This window comes from Pseudorasbora parva, chromosome 7 (assembly GCF_024679245.1).
Source record: "Pseudorasbora parva isolate DD20220531a chromosome 7, ASM2467924v1, whole genome shotgun sequence".
Classification (NCBI taxonomy): Eukaryota; Metazoa; Chordata; class Actinopteri; order Cypriniformes; family Gobionidae; genus Pseudorasbora; species Pseudorasbora parva.
The window spans coordinates 49,221,287-49,241,372 of record NC_090178.1 but is presented as its reverse complement, the minus strand read 5'-3'; the positions used below and the strand labels follow the sequence as shown (position 1 = coordinate 49,241,372).

Here is a 20,086-nt window from a genome sequence, read left to right as displayed (position 1 = left end):
CCAGGAAACATTACGTTCAACCCGGAAACCATACCAAAATGATGCACCGGTTTAAGCTTGACACAAAGTCTGTGATGATCAGAATGATTCGGTTTAATTCCCTCCAGAAGCTTCATAAACGAATGCATTCCCAAACACCGGCATCCCAAAGCAAGAGAACAGGACGCCGTTTATTGGGTTTCTGACCAAACTCATTTATGATGGAAGGAAAAAGAGCCCGGTTGATTTTCAAAATACACTGTTTTTTTCACCGATAATATCCTAAGAAGTGATGATTTTGTCGAGTGACAAGTTAAATTTCGCAACTTTTTTCTTTCACAGATTATATTTTTCTCTACTTACTGCATTTCTGTGTTTTTAATTATTGGTCATCGTTATTATTGATAATTTCCCCTTTAAATATAGCATTTTAATTTGTGAGAGCAATGAGCACCAAAAAAAAAGAGCCACATACACATTTATCATTTTATTTTAATGAATGTTTCAGGGACAAGAAGCAGGAAGTACATCTTTTTTCATTGCATCTACAAATACAACTCTGAGAACTTATTTCCTGTTCACATTAATGATTATAAGGCACTGGCTGGTAATAAACATGTTGCTGCTTGGACACCTTGAACTACATGTGACAAGTAAAGTTTGACATTTTTAGAACTGAAACACACAACAACAAAATGAACACAAGCTCACGTTAATGGAACATCTTTGCAAACAGATGCTATAATTAAAGTCTCCTCTGAAGAGAAAACATGAAACTGGACTAACACACACGGACTGACAGTCAAAACAAATATTACTCAATCAAAGACACAAGTGTGATACAATTACACAAATAACCATATGCTCTTATGAAAACAGTGGCTAAAACATTAGTATAATTATTATAATAATAATAATGATGTCAACATTATGTTGAATTGACACATCTAAACCCTACATTTTTGTAATGACAATATAATATTAATTTCTATGTTAAGGATTTAACATCTTTCGACACACATAAGATTGTAAATCATGATTAATTAGAGCAGAGAATACACTATTGTCTTGCCTGGGAGTGGACGATTGAACATTAGGATGAGTAATGTCAATTTTGCATAGCAGGAAAGATGAAAGATGTCCTTTGTACATTCAAATTGCACAGTATAACAAAACAACATGTAACATTAAAGCACAATGAAATATAATGTCCAGTACCGTGGCAAGATTCAGAAATTGCAATGCGTCAGAGTCCAATTGTAGTGCTCGACATGAGTCCTATAGTAAAAACGTATCAGGGGATTCCCATCCCTAATAACTGAAACAGAAATACAATGAAAAGTCTGCAGAAAACACATCTATTCCTATTTAAAGTCATTCTGTTGTAGAGTACAACTGAATGAACAATTATCAGCAGACTTACTAACTACACAATTACTTTGAACATTGAAAACAGGGCTGGCCCTTAATGACTTAGTTTTACATAAAACTACATTCAGCTTCTGTCCAAACCAAATCTGGAGCCCTTGAGAAAAGGTACAGTTGGCTACACGTTACGAGCAACAATTGATGCAATGTGCATCAACCTCTTTAAAAAGACACACATTTGACTTTGTAGCCATACACAGTTACCACATGTACTATGTGATAAGTCCTTTAGGTTTCTGAGACTTTAAAGAGCCCCAATCCGAAACCTCCAAAACACAGAAAAGATGAAAACACTACAGTTATACTAGAAGAAAAAAATGGGCAAAAACAGTAAATTAGCTTTTCACTGGGGCAGTACCACCTGCACCTAAATGACGCATGTTAAGGTAGTAACATGTAGTCTTAAAATAACGCAGATAACTTTTTAGGGGTAACGCGGTACACACGGTAAAGCTTGGTACATACTCCACAAGATCAAAGAAATGTGTTTGTTTTCTCGAAGTGGCAAGAACAAAGTTAGTTCTGGCCAGGACATTCCATACTTTCCGAGAAAAGCAGGTGCCAAACATCTGCGTTTACCCGCATTAACCATGTCCACTTTAAATTTCTGACCAATCACACAATAGTTATCGGATGGCAACAAGAAAAATGTTCTGTGCAGATGATGTCGAGAACAAGCTGTAAGAACTCCCAGACCATGATGACATTTAGTTTTGTTTTTGAGTATGTAACGACCTGAACACTTCCAGTCCTGGATGGCTACGGTCATGCAGAGTTTAGCTCCAACCCTGATAAAATTCAACTGCGTGTAGTCTTCTACTAATCCTGAAGACATTGATGAGCTGGTTCCGGTGCGTTTGCTTTGGAGCTAAACTCTGCTGGACAGTGGCCCTCGAGGACCAGGGTTGAGGATGCCTACTTTAAGGCATTGGTTAGGTACCTCAGTCATTTCCTGCCAGTATCGAGAATCAAATCCACAGCCTTAGGGTTACCAGACACTCCAACCATTAGGTCACGACTGCCACCTAGACATCTGCTTTAAGGGTATTTTCCCCAGAGTTAAGCTGTTGAAACCCTAAAGGTACAATTTTTTTTATTTTATTTTCTGAGAGTGAGACCTTCTTATGGGTAAGGTGTTCATTAGATTTTTGAGAAGTTGTCCTTTTAAGGCAGAGGTCTTCAACCCTGCTCCTGGGGACCCGCTGTCCTGCAGAGTTTAGCTCGAACCCTAATTAAACTGGCTAATCACAGTCTTACTAGGCATACAAGAAACGTTCAGGAAGGCGTGTTTGGAGCCATTTGGAGCTAAACTCTGCAGGACAGTGCTAGGAACAGGGTTGAGAATGCCTACTTTAAGGCATAGGTTAGGTGGCTTACTCAAGAGCACCTCAGTCCTTACCCACCAATATTGAGAATCAAACCTGCAACCTCTGGGTTACCAGACTCTCTAACCACCTAGACATTTGCTTTAAGGGTATTTCCCCAGAGATGAGCTGTTGTAACCCTAAAGGTACAATTTTTGGAAATTTTCTTCTGAGGATTAGCTCCAACCCTAATTAAACAGACCTGAACTGGCTAATCACAGTCTTACTGGGCATACAAGAAACGTTCAGGTAGGTGTGTTTGAGCCATTTGGAGCTAAACTCTGCAGGAAAGTGGCCCTACAGGACCGAGTCTGGACACCCTTGGTATAGAGCAGTGGGAGACATGTAAATTGTCCACAGTTTGAGAATAACTGGTATAGAGAACTGACAGGAAGTAAAGTGGGAGAGAAAGGGAGGCAGGATTGGGAATGGTGAAAGACAGTCTGGTGTCAAATCTCATGTTTTAGCACTGCCCAAGAGGTTATCAGCTGAGAGACTATTCCTATCCCGATATGAGTCCTATTCATGGTCCAAACGTTTCTCTAACTACCTGCCGGACTTGAGTTTGAGAATCTCTGCAGCAAGCTGTTGTGGATCTTTCAGGTGTGGAAACCTTTCCATAACTTTGTTTACGTGATGCGGGTTAAAAATCGCATAAAGATTCTGCCTGACCACATCTCTTTCTTCCTGGAAAGGACTGGACTGTGGCATGGCTGTGCGCCTTTGGCTTCTGTAGGCATCGGGAGACCTGTGCGAGCTAGGGCAGGTTAAAGGTTCGGGTAAACTACTTGTCTGTTGTAAGTAGTGAGGGTAAGGCCAGACATCATTACCAGGAAGACTGTAACTCTGGACAGGGTTGGACAGAGGTAGGGAACTGTAGGCACTATGGATGGGCTGAAAGTTGGAGTAAGGGCTCATGTTGTCATAGTAGTGTTGGCCACCTGCATGTGCGGCAGGGATACCGGACAATGGCGGATGAGTTGATCTTATCATATGCAAGTCGTCAATGCTCTGGGATGGCTCTGAAAACTGGCTTTCATAGGATCCAAGCCCAGAGTCGGAACTGTAAATGGACGAAGGGTTTGTTGAGTATGGTGCTTGCAGACTGGTTCTGTCAACCAAAGCACTGTGCTGTCCCACTGTGGCTCTATTTGAGGGCTTTTTCATGGACAAAATGTCCTCCCAGTAATTGAGCATGACACCCCTGCTGTCAGAGCTCTCAGTCTCCAATTTGAGCTTCTGTTCAAGTTCTTGCTCCAAGGAGGGGGAGCTGGAACCAAACCCGGGGTCATTCCTTGGGTACATGCATCTCCCAGTTATTCTGCCGTCCTCTTTAGATCCAGACAGTTTGGCATTCTCTCGAAGCTCATCCGCTAGTGCGCGCTGTGACTGGTTAGTACGCTCTGGGTGGTAGAACTTACACTTGATCCCATATGTGCACTTTTTTCCTGAAGAGTAAAAAGAAAAATGTGTTTTAAGCAGAGGTGGACAAAGCACAAAGCTTCATTACTTGAGGAGAAGTAAAAGCACTGCTGGTCAAATATTACTCCGTTAAAAGTTAGTGAAAGTTGTTAAAAGCAGATTTTGACTTAAATAAAAGTAGAAGTATTATTTGTTGTCAAAAGTACTTAAAAAATTATATTTACTTTTGATACTTATGTCAACACATTATTTTATTGTTGTATAAATGCACATTATGCCATCATGGTTTAAGCCAGTCAGTGACGCTCCATCTGACACACTAGCATACGACTAACTTAAACTCATTTAAATACTTGTAGAAAAGTTACAAAGCTCTTTATAAAGCTGCTGTCACTTTAAGGCCGAACGCACGGATCCAATACACTGATACACATCTGATATTCTCACACTGTTCACCTTCACTGAAGACAGAATCAACTTTGTTTATGTGAATACTCCACAAAATGAGCATTTGGACATCCGTCTTCTTCCATTTTGCTCTAAACTATAAATCAGTGTTTAATAAATGCTGTGAAATCATTGAACTTCACGAGACTCTACAAGAGTGATTCCTGAAAGGCTTTCTGCAAAATCCCAAACACCTTTTAAAGAAGAAAAAAATCATCACTGACTTTCAAAGCTGCGACAGAAACGACTTTCCACTTCGAGGACCTTGATAGAAATGTAGTGGAGTAAAAAGTACGATATTTGTCTTTCAATTGTAGTGAAGAAAGTCGTAAGAATCCAGAAAAAATAATACTAAAGTAAAGTACAGATACTCAAAAAGTGTACTTAAGTACAGTACTCGAGTAAATGTACCAAGTTACTATCCACCTCTGGTTGTAAGGTCTATTTCAGAGCTGTTAAAATCCAACCCTGGATCAGATCAAACCCTGAAGGGCCACCGACCTATAGAGTTTAGCTTCAACCCTATTTAAAAATACTCAAGCAAGCTACTCAGGGTCTTCAGAGTTACTAGAACATTACAGGTAGGCGAGTTTGATCAGGGTTTGAGCTAAAACCTGCAGAGCGTTTGTCCTCTTCACTTTGTATGTTCACATAGAGGGCAGAGGTCTTCCATCTTGCTCCTGGAGATAAACTCTCCAGCAAAGCTAAGCTAACCTGGTCCAGCACACCTGCTTGTGGTTTTCAAGCAAGCTGGAAGACTTTGATTCAGGTGTGTTTGATTACAGTTGGAGCTAAACTCTGCAGGACAGTAGGTATCCAGGAGCTGGGCTGAAGACCTCTGATATAAGGTTAGGTCAAATAATTGGGCTGTAATTTGATTCAAAATGTAATAAATTACTACATTTTTTAGAGATTACAGAGTCTGTGATGGCAGTATAATCCTTTTATATGAAATGTATGAGATGAGTTATTGGGAATGATCAATATTTTTATTGGGCTATATTTTATAATTATTTGCACACAACTGTCAGCCCTAGAAATGTATTTCAATTGGTGGTTGTTGTTAAAAATGGGATTCTTAAGCCCTATTCAGACGGGAATTGCTTCTCGTGGGGTTGTAAAGTATTTTCATCATTTACAGCGGCTAGTCTGTGACTTTATTGCCGTGCGAATCCAGAATGTCAGTGTTTTTCTCCCACCACCCATGTAAAAATCCCCGGTCGAATTACAGACTGTTTTTAGACAAACACCAACGTCGGTGATTTAACTGCCGAATCCACATCTGAGTTTTAAGAAGAGATCGCTTCTAAATTAACTGTTTATATCCTTTTTGACCACTGCAGAGCACCGTATCGCTGCGCTTCGCTGTAATTTGAATGCATTTTAAAATTCTAGTCTACACTTTTATTAGTGAAATGCTGGAAAGTATTTACAAGAATAATCTTTCATCACCTCTCAGAAGAGAAAGAGAAGAAAAACACGTAAACATTTGAAATGAGCCATTACGACAGCAATTAACATTATATAGGTTCAATTTGCAGCATTGTATCAACTTATTTCCGCTCATTTTCACATTTGAGATTTGCATAAGTGATAATTCCCTTTTATTAAATTAAATATGATTTTATTCTTATTATCCAAGCATGACATTTTTACAGCAGACAATCATTCGGCTGACCATATGAGCAGTTCAAAACTCGCTCCTCCACCGTGAATAAATCACCATCTGAATGCATGAGTTTTATTACTAAGGTGGCATACAAATTTTTTTTTTTTACAGATGACCACATGAGAAACAATTACCGTCCGAATAGGGCTTTAGTGATAGATAGTGTTAAATATTTACCATATGGACAGAGTTGGCGCTTGTGGTCAGGCAACAGTGCTTTTTTCCGAAGAAAATTATCCAAGTTGGGTCCATTACGGCCGAGTGGATCATCAGGTAGCATAAACCTGTGCAAGATGGAGTGATGATGGTTAGACTGATGGATAGGAATGAGATGCGGTATTGCCAAAAGCTTGACGTAATAACATACTTGTCATTTACAAAGGAGTACATAAGCAATCTCTCCTCAATGCAACGCTTCCACTCCGGACGTTCACTCTGCAGGTCACGGTAGGTGTCGTTGGACACTATAATCCCATCCATGTCATGAGCCAACTTGACAATAAAGCGATCGTCATAGCAGACCACACGCTTCCCGTTAATCCTCCGTGAAGGCGTGAACACGAGAAACTTCTTCCTTTCCAGCGCTTCCAAAATATGCTGATCTGGAAATACAGACAAACACGTTTTTTATTGTCTTGTTAGACAATTTTAGGAATGTCTTTCTCAACACCCGTCATGTCAAAACAATCTTATGAAAGCTTCTGTCTAAAAATGCACAACTCAAACTCTTAAAAGTTAAATAACTTTGGTATTGCTTGTCTTGAAACCCATGTCCTGTTTCATTGTGTTATGTTGTGTACTTGGTCAACGTGAATTAACTGAATTGATGACATAAATGCTCAATTAAAGAAGTGGTTGATTAGAATTTGACTTGTTTAGCTTTAGTGAGTGTGTAGTGTCGCTGTTAGAGCATAAACAACATATGCAAAGTTACAATGCTCAAAGCTCAAAGCAAAGTGAGATATTTTCTCTTACAGAAATCTCTTTTTAAGGACTACAACAAATGGCTGGTAGGGACTACAACGAGCTAGTGACATCACTGACCCTTACATTTGCATAACCCCGCCCCCAGAAACATGCTGAGAAGAGGAAGAGTTGCTGTAGTCGAGCACATTTGGGAGTCACTCAAGCTGTTGCCTTGTTACAAGTTATAACCGTAATTAAACGAAACTATCCCTGTTCTCTCTTCATCAGCAGATATTTTCTGGCTCATCTCACAACAGTTCCCACACTAATGGTTTAGAGATTATATGACAGAATATGCTAATCAATGAATGAAGATCGTTGACTCAAACTCATCCTCTATCCCTTCAGAAACGTCCTGTCTCTTCTTCTGGAGTCTCTCCATCAATGGCCGCCTCCGGTTTGATCATTAAAGGCTCAACAGTTTCTGATATTTTCAGTGTGTTTGCGTGAGGTAATCGGAGCTGCTAACACAAGCTCTAGAAGCTCCGCCCTCTTCCTGAAAGGGGGTGGGGAGCAGCAGCTCATTTGCATTTAAAGGGAAACAAACATGCTTTTGCTCACCCTCACAAAGTGACAATTTTAACATGCGATACAAATGATCTGTGGGGTATTTTGAGCTGAAACTTCACATACACACTCTGGGGACATCAGAGACTTATTTTATATCATTTAAAAAGGGGCATTATAGGACTCATTTAAGCAAGGGATGCTGTGTTTTAATACTATAGTCCATTCAAGACCAGACACAGACTTAAGTCTGTCTCAATACCATATTATCAATAAGCTTGTTCAGGTCAAGGCCAAGTGGAAATGCTGAACATATATGTATTGTATTATATAGTCCCTATAGATAGACTTGAGTCAGAGTCCAGTCTTGGCTGTCTTAATGATTCTCTACATTACAGATGAAAAACAAATGGTTATTTCCTCATATCACCAATTAATATCCACCAAAAGTGACCATATCAAATGCTGCTATGGGGAAGTGGTAAATTATAGATCCCAAATAACCGGCCATCAGTTGTGAAACAGGAAAGAGGGACGCAGCACTAGACTCGATTAAAGATTCACAGTCAAACTGTGGGTAATAAGGAAAGCTCTTGAACTTCCTGGTGGGGAATTCCCAGTGAGACCTGCAGGAAACATAACTCTTCCTTATTATTCTACTTTTGTTATTATGGTTCCTGCACAAATTGACTTGAGGAATCTGAGCAGGGGCGTTCACAAGAAAAGGGAGACCGTCCTGGGACATAAACAAGTGAGATTATCATCGCTACATCAACACCTCAGGCCTGTTGTTTCTAAAGTCTTGAAACAAAGGTCATTATGTTATAGTAGCACCAGATGTATGGTTTTGCAACAAACCAATGAACAAACAACAGATAGTTTAAAATACAACCAGCTGAGAGGACTGTTGAGAGTCAATCAGTAATCATGTTTTGATGAACAGAAAGTTAAAAAAACAGAATTTATTAGAAATAAAAATCTTTTGTTACATTATAAAAGTCTTTACTGGTCCATTTAAAGCGTTCTTTATGAGTAGAAGTGTTAATTTCTTTAGAAAAACGCACTGACCGCTCTTAGTCTATAGTCAGATGGGTGTTCTCCCTTTTCTGAGAAACCAGTCTGTGATGACTCATTTTTACCATAAGCGCTGAGGGAGTGTCTCTACCTGAAATAGGTACAGCAGGCCTGGGCTGCTCTTTTCTCCAGGAAGGCACAAACACAGTGATATTTCTGTGTCCTCGGTCAAGGAAGTAGTTGACTGCCAGCTCAATCCCTCTGCATGAAAACATTTCCTTGTTCCCATGACTGAAAGAGAACAAGAGACAGTAAAAGAAAGACAGAGAGAGAGAGAGAGAGAGAGAGAGAGAGAGAGAGAGAGAGAGAGAGAGAGAGAGAGAGAGAGAGAGAGAGAGAGAGAGAGAGAGAGAGAATTAGTCTGGCAAATTAGAATTAAATTCAGTAAAAGGAATCAGTAACCAATACATATGCATGTCAAAACTGCTGGTCTGTGCACATGCTCGAGGCCCTCGTGGGGTTTGGTCACATACTGCTGCCTCTTCAGAATCTTGTACAATGAATGTCACGTTTCTCAGACGCCTTAAAGGATTTATTCACTTCAAAATGTCTTGATATTTTACTCATCCCCACATCATCCAAGATGTTCATGTCTTTCTTTCTTTAGTTGAAAAGAAGTTTTTGAGGAAAACATTCCAGGATTTTCCTCCTCATAATGGACTTCAATGAGAACCAATGGTTGAAGGTCCAAGTCAATAGCTAAGCCAGACCCACATCAAGATGTTTGGTCTGGAAACTCTCCATTGACGGCTCAATCCGAGGGGCGGATAAACGGCTGTCTTTCAAACTCCCTCTGCACACGATAGGATAGCGCTACAACCAACCAGAGCAACGAAGGTGAAGCAGAGCTCGCTGACTGATTAAACATTCACCGTATCCGGTCGGCTAAACTCTGAACACATCTTCCCTTTTTAAGAATGACTTCAGTGCCGTTCTTTGTTCTTTTCTCAGAGAAAAGCTTAACTCCAAGTCTTCCAGAGTCGCGGTCAAAGCTGATTCGAAAGACCGCCGCCGCTCGCCAGTTTCTGTATTTACTAGAAGCACGCAAACGCAACTCGGCCGTCGTCATTATGGCCCCGCCCACCGACTCTATACACGACGTGATTGGCCCGGCAAGAGTTTGGCGATTACAGCTCAGAAGGGTATTGAGAGTTGCTAGACGACACTTGCGGGCAGATTAAATTTGCTGCCGCTAGGGTGCGTCTAAATTTCTAGGCCAGATCAATGCAGTTTCAGAGAAAGAGCTTCAGAGGCGCTGACCGATCCCAGAGGAATAGAGTCTGATCCACAAAACCACAAACCAACCCTTTTTATATTACACATAGCCCGCAAGATGGGATGATATAAACGCGAACCGCGCACAAGTGACAACAGCACAGATCCAGAACAGAATATAATGAGATTGAGCCGCCTGCCGGGCTTTCCGAGCCCTGGCCCATACGGGTCTGAGTCCGGCGTGCTAAAGGTATGCTCTGTTAGACTCGCACACATAAGCAACACGATCTATAACAATGCAGTACTATTACATATAAAAACACATTTCTCACACAGACATGTGCTGCACCATTCCTGTCGGATCCAAATCCAGCATCGACCGGAGATTAGTTTACAAACAATCCTGCAGTGAAATGAAGTGAACACACGTATAATGTCTTCCCCACGTGAGCTGGAACTTCATTAAAAATAAAGTTCAGGGGACTTCCGGTTTGGGTAACATGTGAAAGCAGCGTTGTCTCAGGCTCCCGCAGCAGTAACTTTAAAACGTATATTTTTTCCTCAAAACCCCAAAAACTGAGAGTGGAAGTATTAACATTAGAATCTTGAACATCCTAGAGAATTGTCAAAAGCATCTAAAAAGACTGAAGCAGATGTCTGTCCTACGGAAAGCAGCACAACGCTAGCTACCATAGCTAATAAGCTAGAAGATCACAGAGCTAGTATTGCAGCCGACTTCAAAGCAACATTCACTGCTCGAATTGAGACTCGACAAAATGCAAACAACGATAACAGAACACGGTCAGCGAATGGACTCGTTGGAATCCCACGCTGAGCTACAAGCCCAACGAATTCAAGCACTGGAAGAGAGGTGTCTCGCATTAGCAGATAACAACGCTAAGCTAACAGCGAAGACTATCGATCTTGAGAGCCACAGCCGCAGAAATAATATTAGAGTAATCGGCCTCCCAGAATCAATCGAGGGACCCAGGCCCACAAGCTTTTTCGCCGAGCTCTTGACTGAAGTACTGGGTGACCAGATCCTTCAGTCTCCCCATGAACTGGACCGAGCACATAGAACGCTCAACCCGGCTCGCGGCCCAGACCGGTTATACTTCGCCTCCATCGCTATCAGACCAAGGATCTGATCATTCGGGAGGCTCGTAAGAGACGTGGGAAAAATAAAGTTCAGTGATCTCTACAGCAATTGTAGAGACTCTACAGTACTCTACTGCTCTACAGTAATTAGAAAGTGATTGCAGCACCAGTTTTGGCCACAATCTTGCATACACTTCCTCTAAAAAACAATTTTCACAAAAGTCTCCTGTGTGCTGGGAACCTGATGTTAATGGATTTGGTCTTGGCGGATTGGATCTGCTAAGTTATAAATCACCACGTACTAAACCTCATGTTGATTTGTTTAACGTTCAAGCTCAAATGAAGATATTCTTTATGAAAAGAGATTGTCCATCCATTTAAAATTCATTCCTCTCAAAGTTAAAATATACAATAAATCTCATGAAGGCATCGTAAAAATAACGAATCGAGTGGTCTAATCCAAATCCAAGTCTTCTGAAGAGACACGATATAGGCTTTATATGATGAGCAGATTTACTGTAGTAAACACGGATGTTCAAATGCTTGCGTGAATGCAGAATAAATTTTTTTGGATGAGCTAAACATTAAAGTTTAGTAATAGTCATTTTGATGCTTTCTTACGATTAGAACTGTGACGGATTGATCGTCTAAAGCGCACATACACTCCTCAAAGTCAAACTGCAAACATCATTTAAATCAGTAGCTCATTTCGTTTTAGCATTACGATTATTCAGAGCATTTGAGATTGTTTATTCTTATATGTAGAGTGCATTAATAGTGGGAGAGGTGTGAGCACCGGGAAAGTGTGTGTGTGTGTGTGTGTGTGTGCGCGTGGAAGAGATCCATATAATGCTGAATATAAAGTATAATGATGCAATGGGTGAATATTTGTGGTTAGTGATAACAATACAATATTATTTTAATAATAAAAAATAAAAAGTTTTTGGCCTACAATATCGTATCACGATTACAGTATCGCATTTGTATCGAATTGTGATAAGTGTACTGTTAATCCCCTAGTGCAGGGGTCTCAAACTCCCGGCCGTTGCTCTGAAAACCATTTTTGGCGGAGTCGTTGCGTGTGCCGTGCTTTATGCCTCACTTTGTGTGTGTTTGAGAGAGTTAGCTCGGCCCTCTCCCATGCAGTATAATTGGTTGACACCGCGTGATTGACATGTTCAGACAGTCGAAATGAATGTGGTTTAACGGCGCTCAAATGGCCAATCAAATCAAAATAGGCGGGATTTACATTCTCTTTTGGCTTGCGCACATGCTCCCGCAGTCTACACACACACACACACACACACACACACACACACACACACACACACACAAGCGTGTCAATCTATCGCGCAATGGCGTTGCGGAGAGAGGCTATTCTTTCCGGTAAAATCACAAAACTAAATTGCACACACACAAATGCACACAAAATGCAACGTTTCCATGCTCTTAATATACAACCATTGATGAACATTTAATGAAGAAAACTATATGAGCGGATTAAAACTCTGAACATTTGAGACGATTTACTAAAAGTCTACTATTAGACCACTGAGGAACTCAAATATAAGCAGCGGATGTACGTATTCATTCACTCATGCGAAAAACCTCGGGACTAATAATATATTTGAAGACAATTAATGCAAATATTGTTTGCAAATGGTCCCAAATTGATTATTTCCCAACTAGAAGTAGATCTAGAATTTCGTTCACTGTTCTGTTTGACCTGATTATGGCCTTGCTTTGAAATAGTCTATTATTTTAAATAAAAATAAACATTTATTATTTCAGTATTACATAATGATTCAGTTTCTATTGGCCATATTTATTAGTACACAATTACCATCACACACCTGTTGGGAAATAGATAGGTACGAAGGACGAAGGATAACCAGATCCAAAAATCTCAAAAATATATTGGCAATATAAAAAAAAACATGAGTAAGCAAGAGAAGCCATGTTCATGTTCAGAAGAAACACTAATGTTGAAGAACTGTTAATAATAAAGATTGAGAAGATTGGATCAGTTGTACTTTTTTTGGGGGGGGGATTTGATGCGGCCCAGCCTGACCCAGAGTCTACCTCCAGCGGCCCCCAGGTAATTTGAGTTTGAGACCCCTGCCCTAGTGAGCATGTAAGATCTGCTGCATAACTAGATATACATAACCCCTGTTTTGCATCTAGGCAGGTGGAGCTGGAGAGGTGGAGGAGTTCATTCAGAGAAACACTCATAGAGCTGCAGGGCCAGTTTACAGCAAACACTCATCCAGACTATTCCAAGCATTTAAAGCATCTCATTGGCCGCAGGGTCAGCAGAGGCCAATCAGATTGTGCCGTGTGATAATGTGATTCCATGCAAAGGACCGATCAGCCTTTGAATTCAGAAGGCAATAATAATTAATTTCACAACGTCATCTCTGGAAATTAGAATTGCTTATGGCGATAATGCAAGTAGAAGCAAGCCAAAACACCAGCTGATTTGCATAACCACAAAACTGAATACCACAAGACAACTGGAAGGTGCGCTGCAGTTGCTGAAAGACGCCTGTCAGAAATCTTTATGTTACAAGTGATAGAGACAACAAGATAACAGAACTGTTTGTTTTAACTGCAACCCAACATCTGACCATACACGATGCTCATACCATACACGATGCTATCTCAAAAACCAATGCATCCGTAACCTCTCACACAGTAATTGTAAAGGTGTTGCAATTGACTACGAAATCTCTTTCACTTCAGTGAAAAACTGTCTTTCACAGAATTCCCTACGGTGACCTGTGCAAAAAGCATGACCAAAAATATTGCCAGGAATGCTGAGCATACTGGAAGTGGAAAGGTTAAATATTATTTGCATAAAGGAGAACAGAGAGGCATGGACAAAGGGGAAGTACAAATCTTTTCTAAAGAAGCAGGTTTAAGGTTAATGCCCAAAGGCAATGTGAGCAATTCAGTATGGGAAGTGGTAACTAATATTATAATCAACAAACTACAGACTAACTTTGAACTGAATTATTAGACAATTACATATAAAGAGCTATCAATAAATCTGCATTTATGCCATTATTTGGATGTGATATTGTTAAACGCTTTTTAAACCATTTGAGATTATTTGACATAAAAAGTAGCAATGCAACTTAGGGAGAACACAAAATTGCATGAACTTTTTTCCATTGTGGGTGACAACGCTCTGAGGACACATTCGAAAAAATGTCAAATCCTTGCATAATTTGGAAAAAGATCTCACTACCGCACAGCAATCCCAAATTTCCCTTTGTGATGGCAACTTGTTGATGCATGTTAAACTGGCAAAGACAGGCTGAGCTCTCAGGCTCCATAAAGGGTTAGTTCACCTGAAAAAGAAAGTTCTGTCCTTTATTCCTCCTGTGGTTGGACAGCCGTCAGTCCTCCGTTCATCTTCACACACAGATGAAGATATTAGTGTTGAAATCCGATGGCTCAGAAAGGCCTTCATTGACACCAATGTCATTTCCTCTCTCAAGACCCATAAAGGCACTAAAGACGTCGTTACAAAGCCCATCTCACTACAGCGGCTCTACAATCATTTTATAAAGAGATGAGAATAGTTTTGTACACACACACACAAAAAACAAAAAACGACTTATATAGTGATGGCCGATTTCAAAACAAAGTTTTGCACCGTTATGAGTCAGTGAATCGATTCATGATTCGGATCGCGTGTCAAACTGCTGAAATCACGTGACTCTGGCGATCCGAATCATGAGTCGATTCACTGACTCATAACCATTATTTTGAAATGCCAATATTTTGACATTGGTGTCAATGAAGGCCTTTCTGAGCCATCGGATTTCAACACTAATATCTTCATCTGTGTGTGAAGATGAACGGAGGTCTGATGGCTGTCCAACGATATGAGGGTAAGTAATTAATGACAGTTTTCATTTTTGGGTGAACTAACCCTTTAAGAGAACTATTTCCATTGAAAGGCTATTGAAAGCAGTGACCTCACCTCATCGCCACATTGCTGCCATCAATGACAATATGTTTCAGGTCACTTTCGGGTTCACCGCTGTCCTCCAGCGTCGAGCCCTGTCCCCTAGATGAGCTTCCTCCCGAATGGGGCAAACTGAAGCTGCCTTCATCATTGTCTAAACAGGAAGAAGGCACAGCCTTCGCCCCGGACCGCACCAGCTCCCCCAGGACAGCGTTGGTGTCCGTCCCCAGGCCCAGCTTCCTCAGGGCGGCCTTCACCTCTTCTGGAGAGTAGCCCAATTTACGGAAAAAGTCGACCTTCATCTGCAGGTCGCGTCCGTCTCGACCCAGGCCCGGGGCTTGATGGTAACAGCTCGACTGCATCCTGCCTCGCTGGGGTTTTCAGTGAAAAAGCTCCTGCGCCGTCCACATGCTGCTCTGACATGTTTCTCTTGCATCTGAATGAGGCTGAAATATCCATAAATGGTATTTAAAACGCAAGCTATGATGATATAGATACATACATACATACACTGCAAAATGACATACTACAAGACAAAACTACTAAAAGTTCTTAAAACAAGAAGTATTTACTAGACAAGCAAAAGCTAATCTCTTGTTTTGGGGGAAAATAACTCAAAATGAAGAGTTTTTGCTTAAAATAAGATAAATAATCTGCCAATGAGGGTAGCAAACTAGTCTTCTGTTTGAATTAAGATTATTTTTCTCCCCCCATTGTAGGGCTGGGCGATAAATCGATTTTATGAATTAATTCGAGTTTTTAGTTTACGACGATTTTTGTGAATGAAAATCGGTTTTCTCTTTCAAATCCGCCGACGCTCCCCTCTGGGCTCCCGTAATGGCTCAGCCCTCCCCGCGCGCGTTTGCCACAGAGGTACACAAACAACAAGGATCGCGTCTAACAACATACCGTGTCATTCGTAATTGGTTCAGTTTTTCACAGAACAATTAACAATACCCCGCTGCAAAGTGTGTTTGAAGTCTGAACGGAACCGCGGTAGGCGCTATACTCATTTAAAGCTGCGCTGACACGAACGCAGCGCGAGCTCACACACGGGCCAATCTCGTGACAGACACGATACACAGCGCTGGTGATCCAGTGAGAGACCGTTTAACTCAACACACCATTGCTACTGTGATCTAGTGGAAGCGGTCGGCGCAGAATTCTGTTATAAACCACAGATATCAGATCAAACAGAGCTGAGCGAAGGTCAGGGGTTTCAGTCACAAAACACCAACATTTACCACGATTGTACTGTAGTAAAACCAGATGGATTTAATGTTGTTGTTGTCATTATTTATCTCAGGATTCGTACAACCTTTTGAGATTGAAATTCAAGCACTTTCCAATGGTTTTCAAGAGCTTCACACTTATTTCCAGCACTTCAAAGCTCTAGATATCCGATTGTAATGTTATTTTTAATGTGATGGTTTGTAAAACTAAAAGTTTAAAGGGGTCTTGTGAAAGAAATAGTCGAATGTTTTTTTTAGTTTATTTTTTTAAAATGTGTAATCCATTTTGTAGCATTTTTATTTTAAAAAAAGATATGAAATGCCCACCACTATAACCAGCAGAAGAGCACTTATTGATTTATTAGCGATTTTCACTCCCTAATGTATGGAAAGTACGAAGTCACAGTCTCAGGAAAAACTAAACTTTTCTTCAAATTGTGACTAAATTACAGTAAAGCAAAGAGCTCCTTTAATAATCACTGAAGCTGTCGATCAGTTCAGTGTGAGACTATTGAAGAACAATGCTAATCTATATTTAATAAGAGCATTAGGCTACATTTAAATTTTCCCTATACTTTTTTTGCACATTACTGTTGTTAATAAAAGTTAATTTTATCTGCATATCAATTCATAAACCTTTGATATGTATACTGTATATTGCAAAAGATATGGTACCCATTTATACTGTGGAATAGTCGGGGGTTATTCACATGCTGAAAGTTTTGCACCCCAGGTGGCACTTCTACCAAGCTGCAAATATTTAATTTTACCTAAACAAAATAAAGTTAAAACTTGTTTTGAACAATTTCTTTGTCATCTGCAGACTGATTTTAAGTAGGAGGGGAAAAAAATCGTTTTAAATCGTAAATCGAATTTTTGGTGAAAAAATCGGGGATTTTTTTTTTGGGCCATATCGCCCAGCCCTACCCCATTGGCAGATTATTTATCTTATTTTAAGCAAAAACTCTCTTCATTTTGAGTTATTTTTTCCCAAAACAAGACCATAATTTCTTAATGTAAATTTTTTTAAATATTTTTACTAGAAACAAGACAAAACTACTACGTAAGAAAAGCATTTTTTGCAGAGATAAATATGTATATATAGCCCTACACTAGATATGAGCCATAAACTCATTCATCCATTCTTTCAAGTCATCAATTTTCTAAGTAAAATAAAGATAGATCGATTGCTTTAAAATCACAATGGTCCAGAACATGCAAAACACCCACTAACAAATGATATAAATGATAAGTCATGACAACATCATAACATAACTACTTAGAATACGTTAATTTTAAATTACACAAGAATCAACTCAGTTTAATCTACTAGGTTGAGAGCAACATGGGATTGACTTGCTTTTGTGCACATTTTTTATATACTTTGCCAGTCAAAAGTTTGGACACTACTGTTTTGATTGTTTAAAGTTTGTTTCGGTTATATGCTTTATGTTATATATCTGTAATATTGTGAAATATTATTAAAATGTTAAATAACTGTTCTCTGTGTGAATATATAGTAAAGTATAATTTATTCCCGTGATCAAAGCTGAATTTATCATCATTACTCCAGTCTTCAGAGTCACATGAGCCTTCACTAATCACTCTGAGGATTTGATGATCGACATTTATGATTATTATCAGTGTTGAAAACTGTTGTGTATTTTTGTTTTGGATACTTTGATAAATAAAAAGTTCAAAAGAACAGTATTTACCTTAATGTATTAATTTCTTTAAGTCCTTAAGTTCTTTATGTGGATGCATGTAATGGATCATGTGACAGTAAATACACTTACCCTCAGATAAACGCTGTTCTTTTGAACTTCATATTCATTAAATAATCCTGAAAACAAACTGTTTTCAACATTGATAATCATAAATGTTTCTTGAGCATCAAATCATCATATTAGAATGATTTCTGAAGTGTGACACTGAATCAAAGTAGTACAGTTTCCAAACTTTTGGCTGGTAATGTACATTTATTGTTTTTATTATAATAACAATGTTCTAATAATTTGCATTTAATTTCAGTAGTTGGAGCAAAATTAAAATGTTAAGCATTTGATGCATTGATAATGAAGGAGTGAACTTATACACACAAGCAGTGAACATCAGGCCAGCTAGTTATATAGTGCTAAAATATAGTGCATTGAACAAAACCATACATTTATCAAACTGCTCAACTCTTCACTGATAGGCGGCCGTGAACAGCGAGGATTGAACTCTCGCGCACTCTCCGGTAAAAAGACCGGCTACATTTTAGTGTAGTGAAATACTAGAAGAAGCTATAAACCGTTTGTCGTTTTAAAATAAGAATAATTAATCGTCGCTGTCATGTAGAAAGATGACAGCGCTTACCTAAGCTGTCATTAAACACCATTAATATAGCAGAGTACATAAGCCAGACATACCATATTCTCCCAGCGATGAGTCCAGTGATCGATACCGCGCGCCTGTGAGGATTATTCAACTCTGGTTTAGTGTTTAATGACGTGTTTTAATGCAACACTTTAGTACACACCTCTACTTCCTGCTTTCAGGTGACCCGACCTGTTGTTCTGAGAGAGGGAGAGAGCGCCTCTGCTGGCCTCATTATACACCGACAAAGCGCATAAACCTAAAAACATTTAACTTTTATACTCTTATTTTCTAAACGTCATTTATTTTCTCTTAGATTTTTATTGTATTTTGTATTTATTTTCATTTCCTGTATTACTGTTTTAGCACCTTATTCACTTCCTATATTGCCCTATTTTGTGCTACTCAAGCTTTGGTAATACTGTAAATGTTGATAATCTTTATGTTGTCTCCAGGAGAGAGCAGACCGACATTTATATTATTTAAATTTATAATTTTATTTTAATGACAAGCACATTTCCTTCATTGCTGCAAACTGCTGTAATGTGGGCTAGTTAGCCTACTTGTATTATTATTATTATTATTATTATTATTATTATTATTATTATTATTAGGCCTGTTGTTGTTGTTGTATATAATTCACACTAATTTAAATGCAAATTCTTATATTCTTGTTACTTTATCATTGTATTTTAAGCATAATTTAAAGTGTGTGTGTGTGTGTGTGTGTGTGTGTGTGTGTGTCTGCAGTGGTCAGTATAGATCAAAAGTGCTCCAAGGAAGGACCAGTGGAGAACCGGCCACAGGGTCATGGGCGGCCAAGGCTCATTGATGCACGTGGGGAGCGAAGGCTGGGGCGGCATAGCCGCTGACCAGTCAGGGTGACCTCTGACCCCTGACCCCGCCGAAAGCACCAACAGTGGCACGTGAGCATCAGAACTGGACCACGGAGCAATGGAAGAAAGTGGCCTGGTCTGAGGAATCACATGTTCTTTTACATCACGTGGATGGCCGGGTGTGTGTGTGTGTGTGTGGCATTCCTGGGGAACACATGGCCCCAGGATGCACTATGGGAAGAAGGCGAGCCGGCGGAGGCAGTGTGATGCTTTGGCCAATGTTCTGCTGGGAAACCTTGGGTCCTCCATCCATGTGGATGTTACTTTGACACGCTCCACCTACCTAAGCATTGCTGAGACCATGTTCAGCCTTTGATGGAAACGGTATTCTGGTGGCTGTGGCTCTTCCAGCAGGATAATGCTCCTGACACAAAGAACAAATGCTTCAGGAACGGTTTGAGGAGCACAACAACCAGTTTGAGGCGTCGACTCGGCCTCCAGATTCCCCAGATCTC

General features: G+C 39.9%; 1 protein-coding gene across 1 annotated transcript; it reads right to left on the bottom strand.

Annotated features, from left to right (window-relative positions):
- Window positions 1–465: 465 nt before the first annotated feature.
- Window positions 466–18,922, bottom strand: LOC137083438 (endoribonuclease ZC3H12A). Its single transcript, XM_067449380.1, has 6 exons — window positions 18,789–18,922; window positions 15,161–15,591; window positions 8,948–9,087; window positions 6,677–6,911; window positions 6,487–6,593; window positions 466–4,219 (listed from the first exon to the last, which is right to left on the bottom strand). Exons 2-6 carry the CDS (start codon window positions 15,505–15,507, stop codon window positions 3,318–3,320), a joined length of 1,731 nt encoding a protein of 576 aa, XP_067305481.1. The 5' UTR covers window positions 15,508–15,591; window positions 18,789–18,922; the 3' UTR covers window positions 466–3,317.
- Between the last annotated feature and the right edge of the window lie 1,164 nt (window positions 18,923–20,086).

Coding starts and splice junctions, on each gene's coding strand:
- LOC137083438 (XM_067449380.1), bottom strand. CDS start 15,507: ATGCAGTCGAGCTGTTACCATCAAGCCCCGGGCCTGGGTCGAGACGGA. Junction 9,088..15,160: donor GGCAGCAATGTGGCGATGAG/GTGAGGTCACTG, acceptor GTTCTCTTTCAG/TCATGGGAACAAGGAAATGT. Junction 6,594..6,676: donor TACTCCTTTGTAAATGACAA/GTATGTTATTAC, acceptor CATCTTGCACAG/GTTTATGCTACCTGATGATC.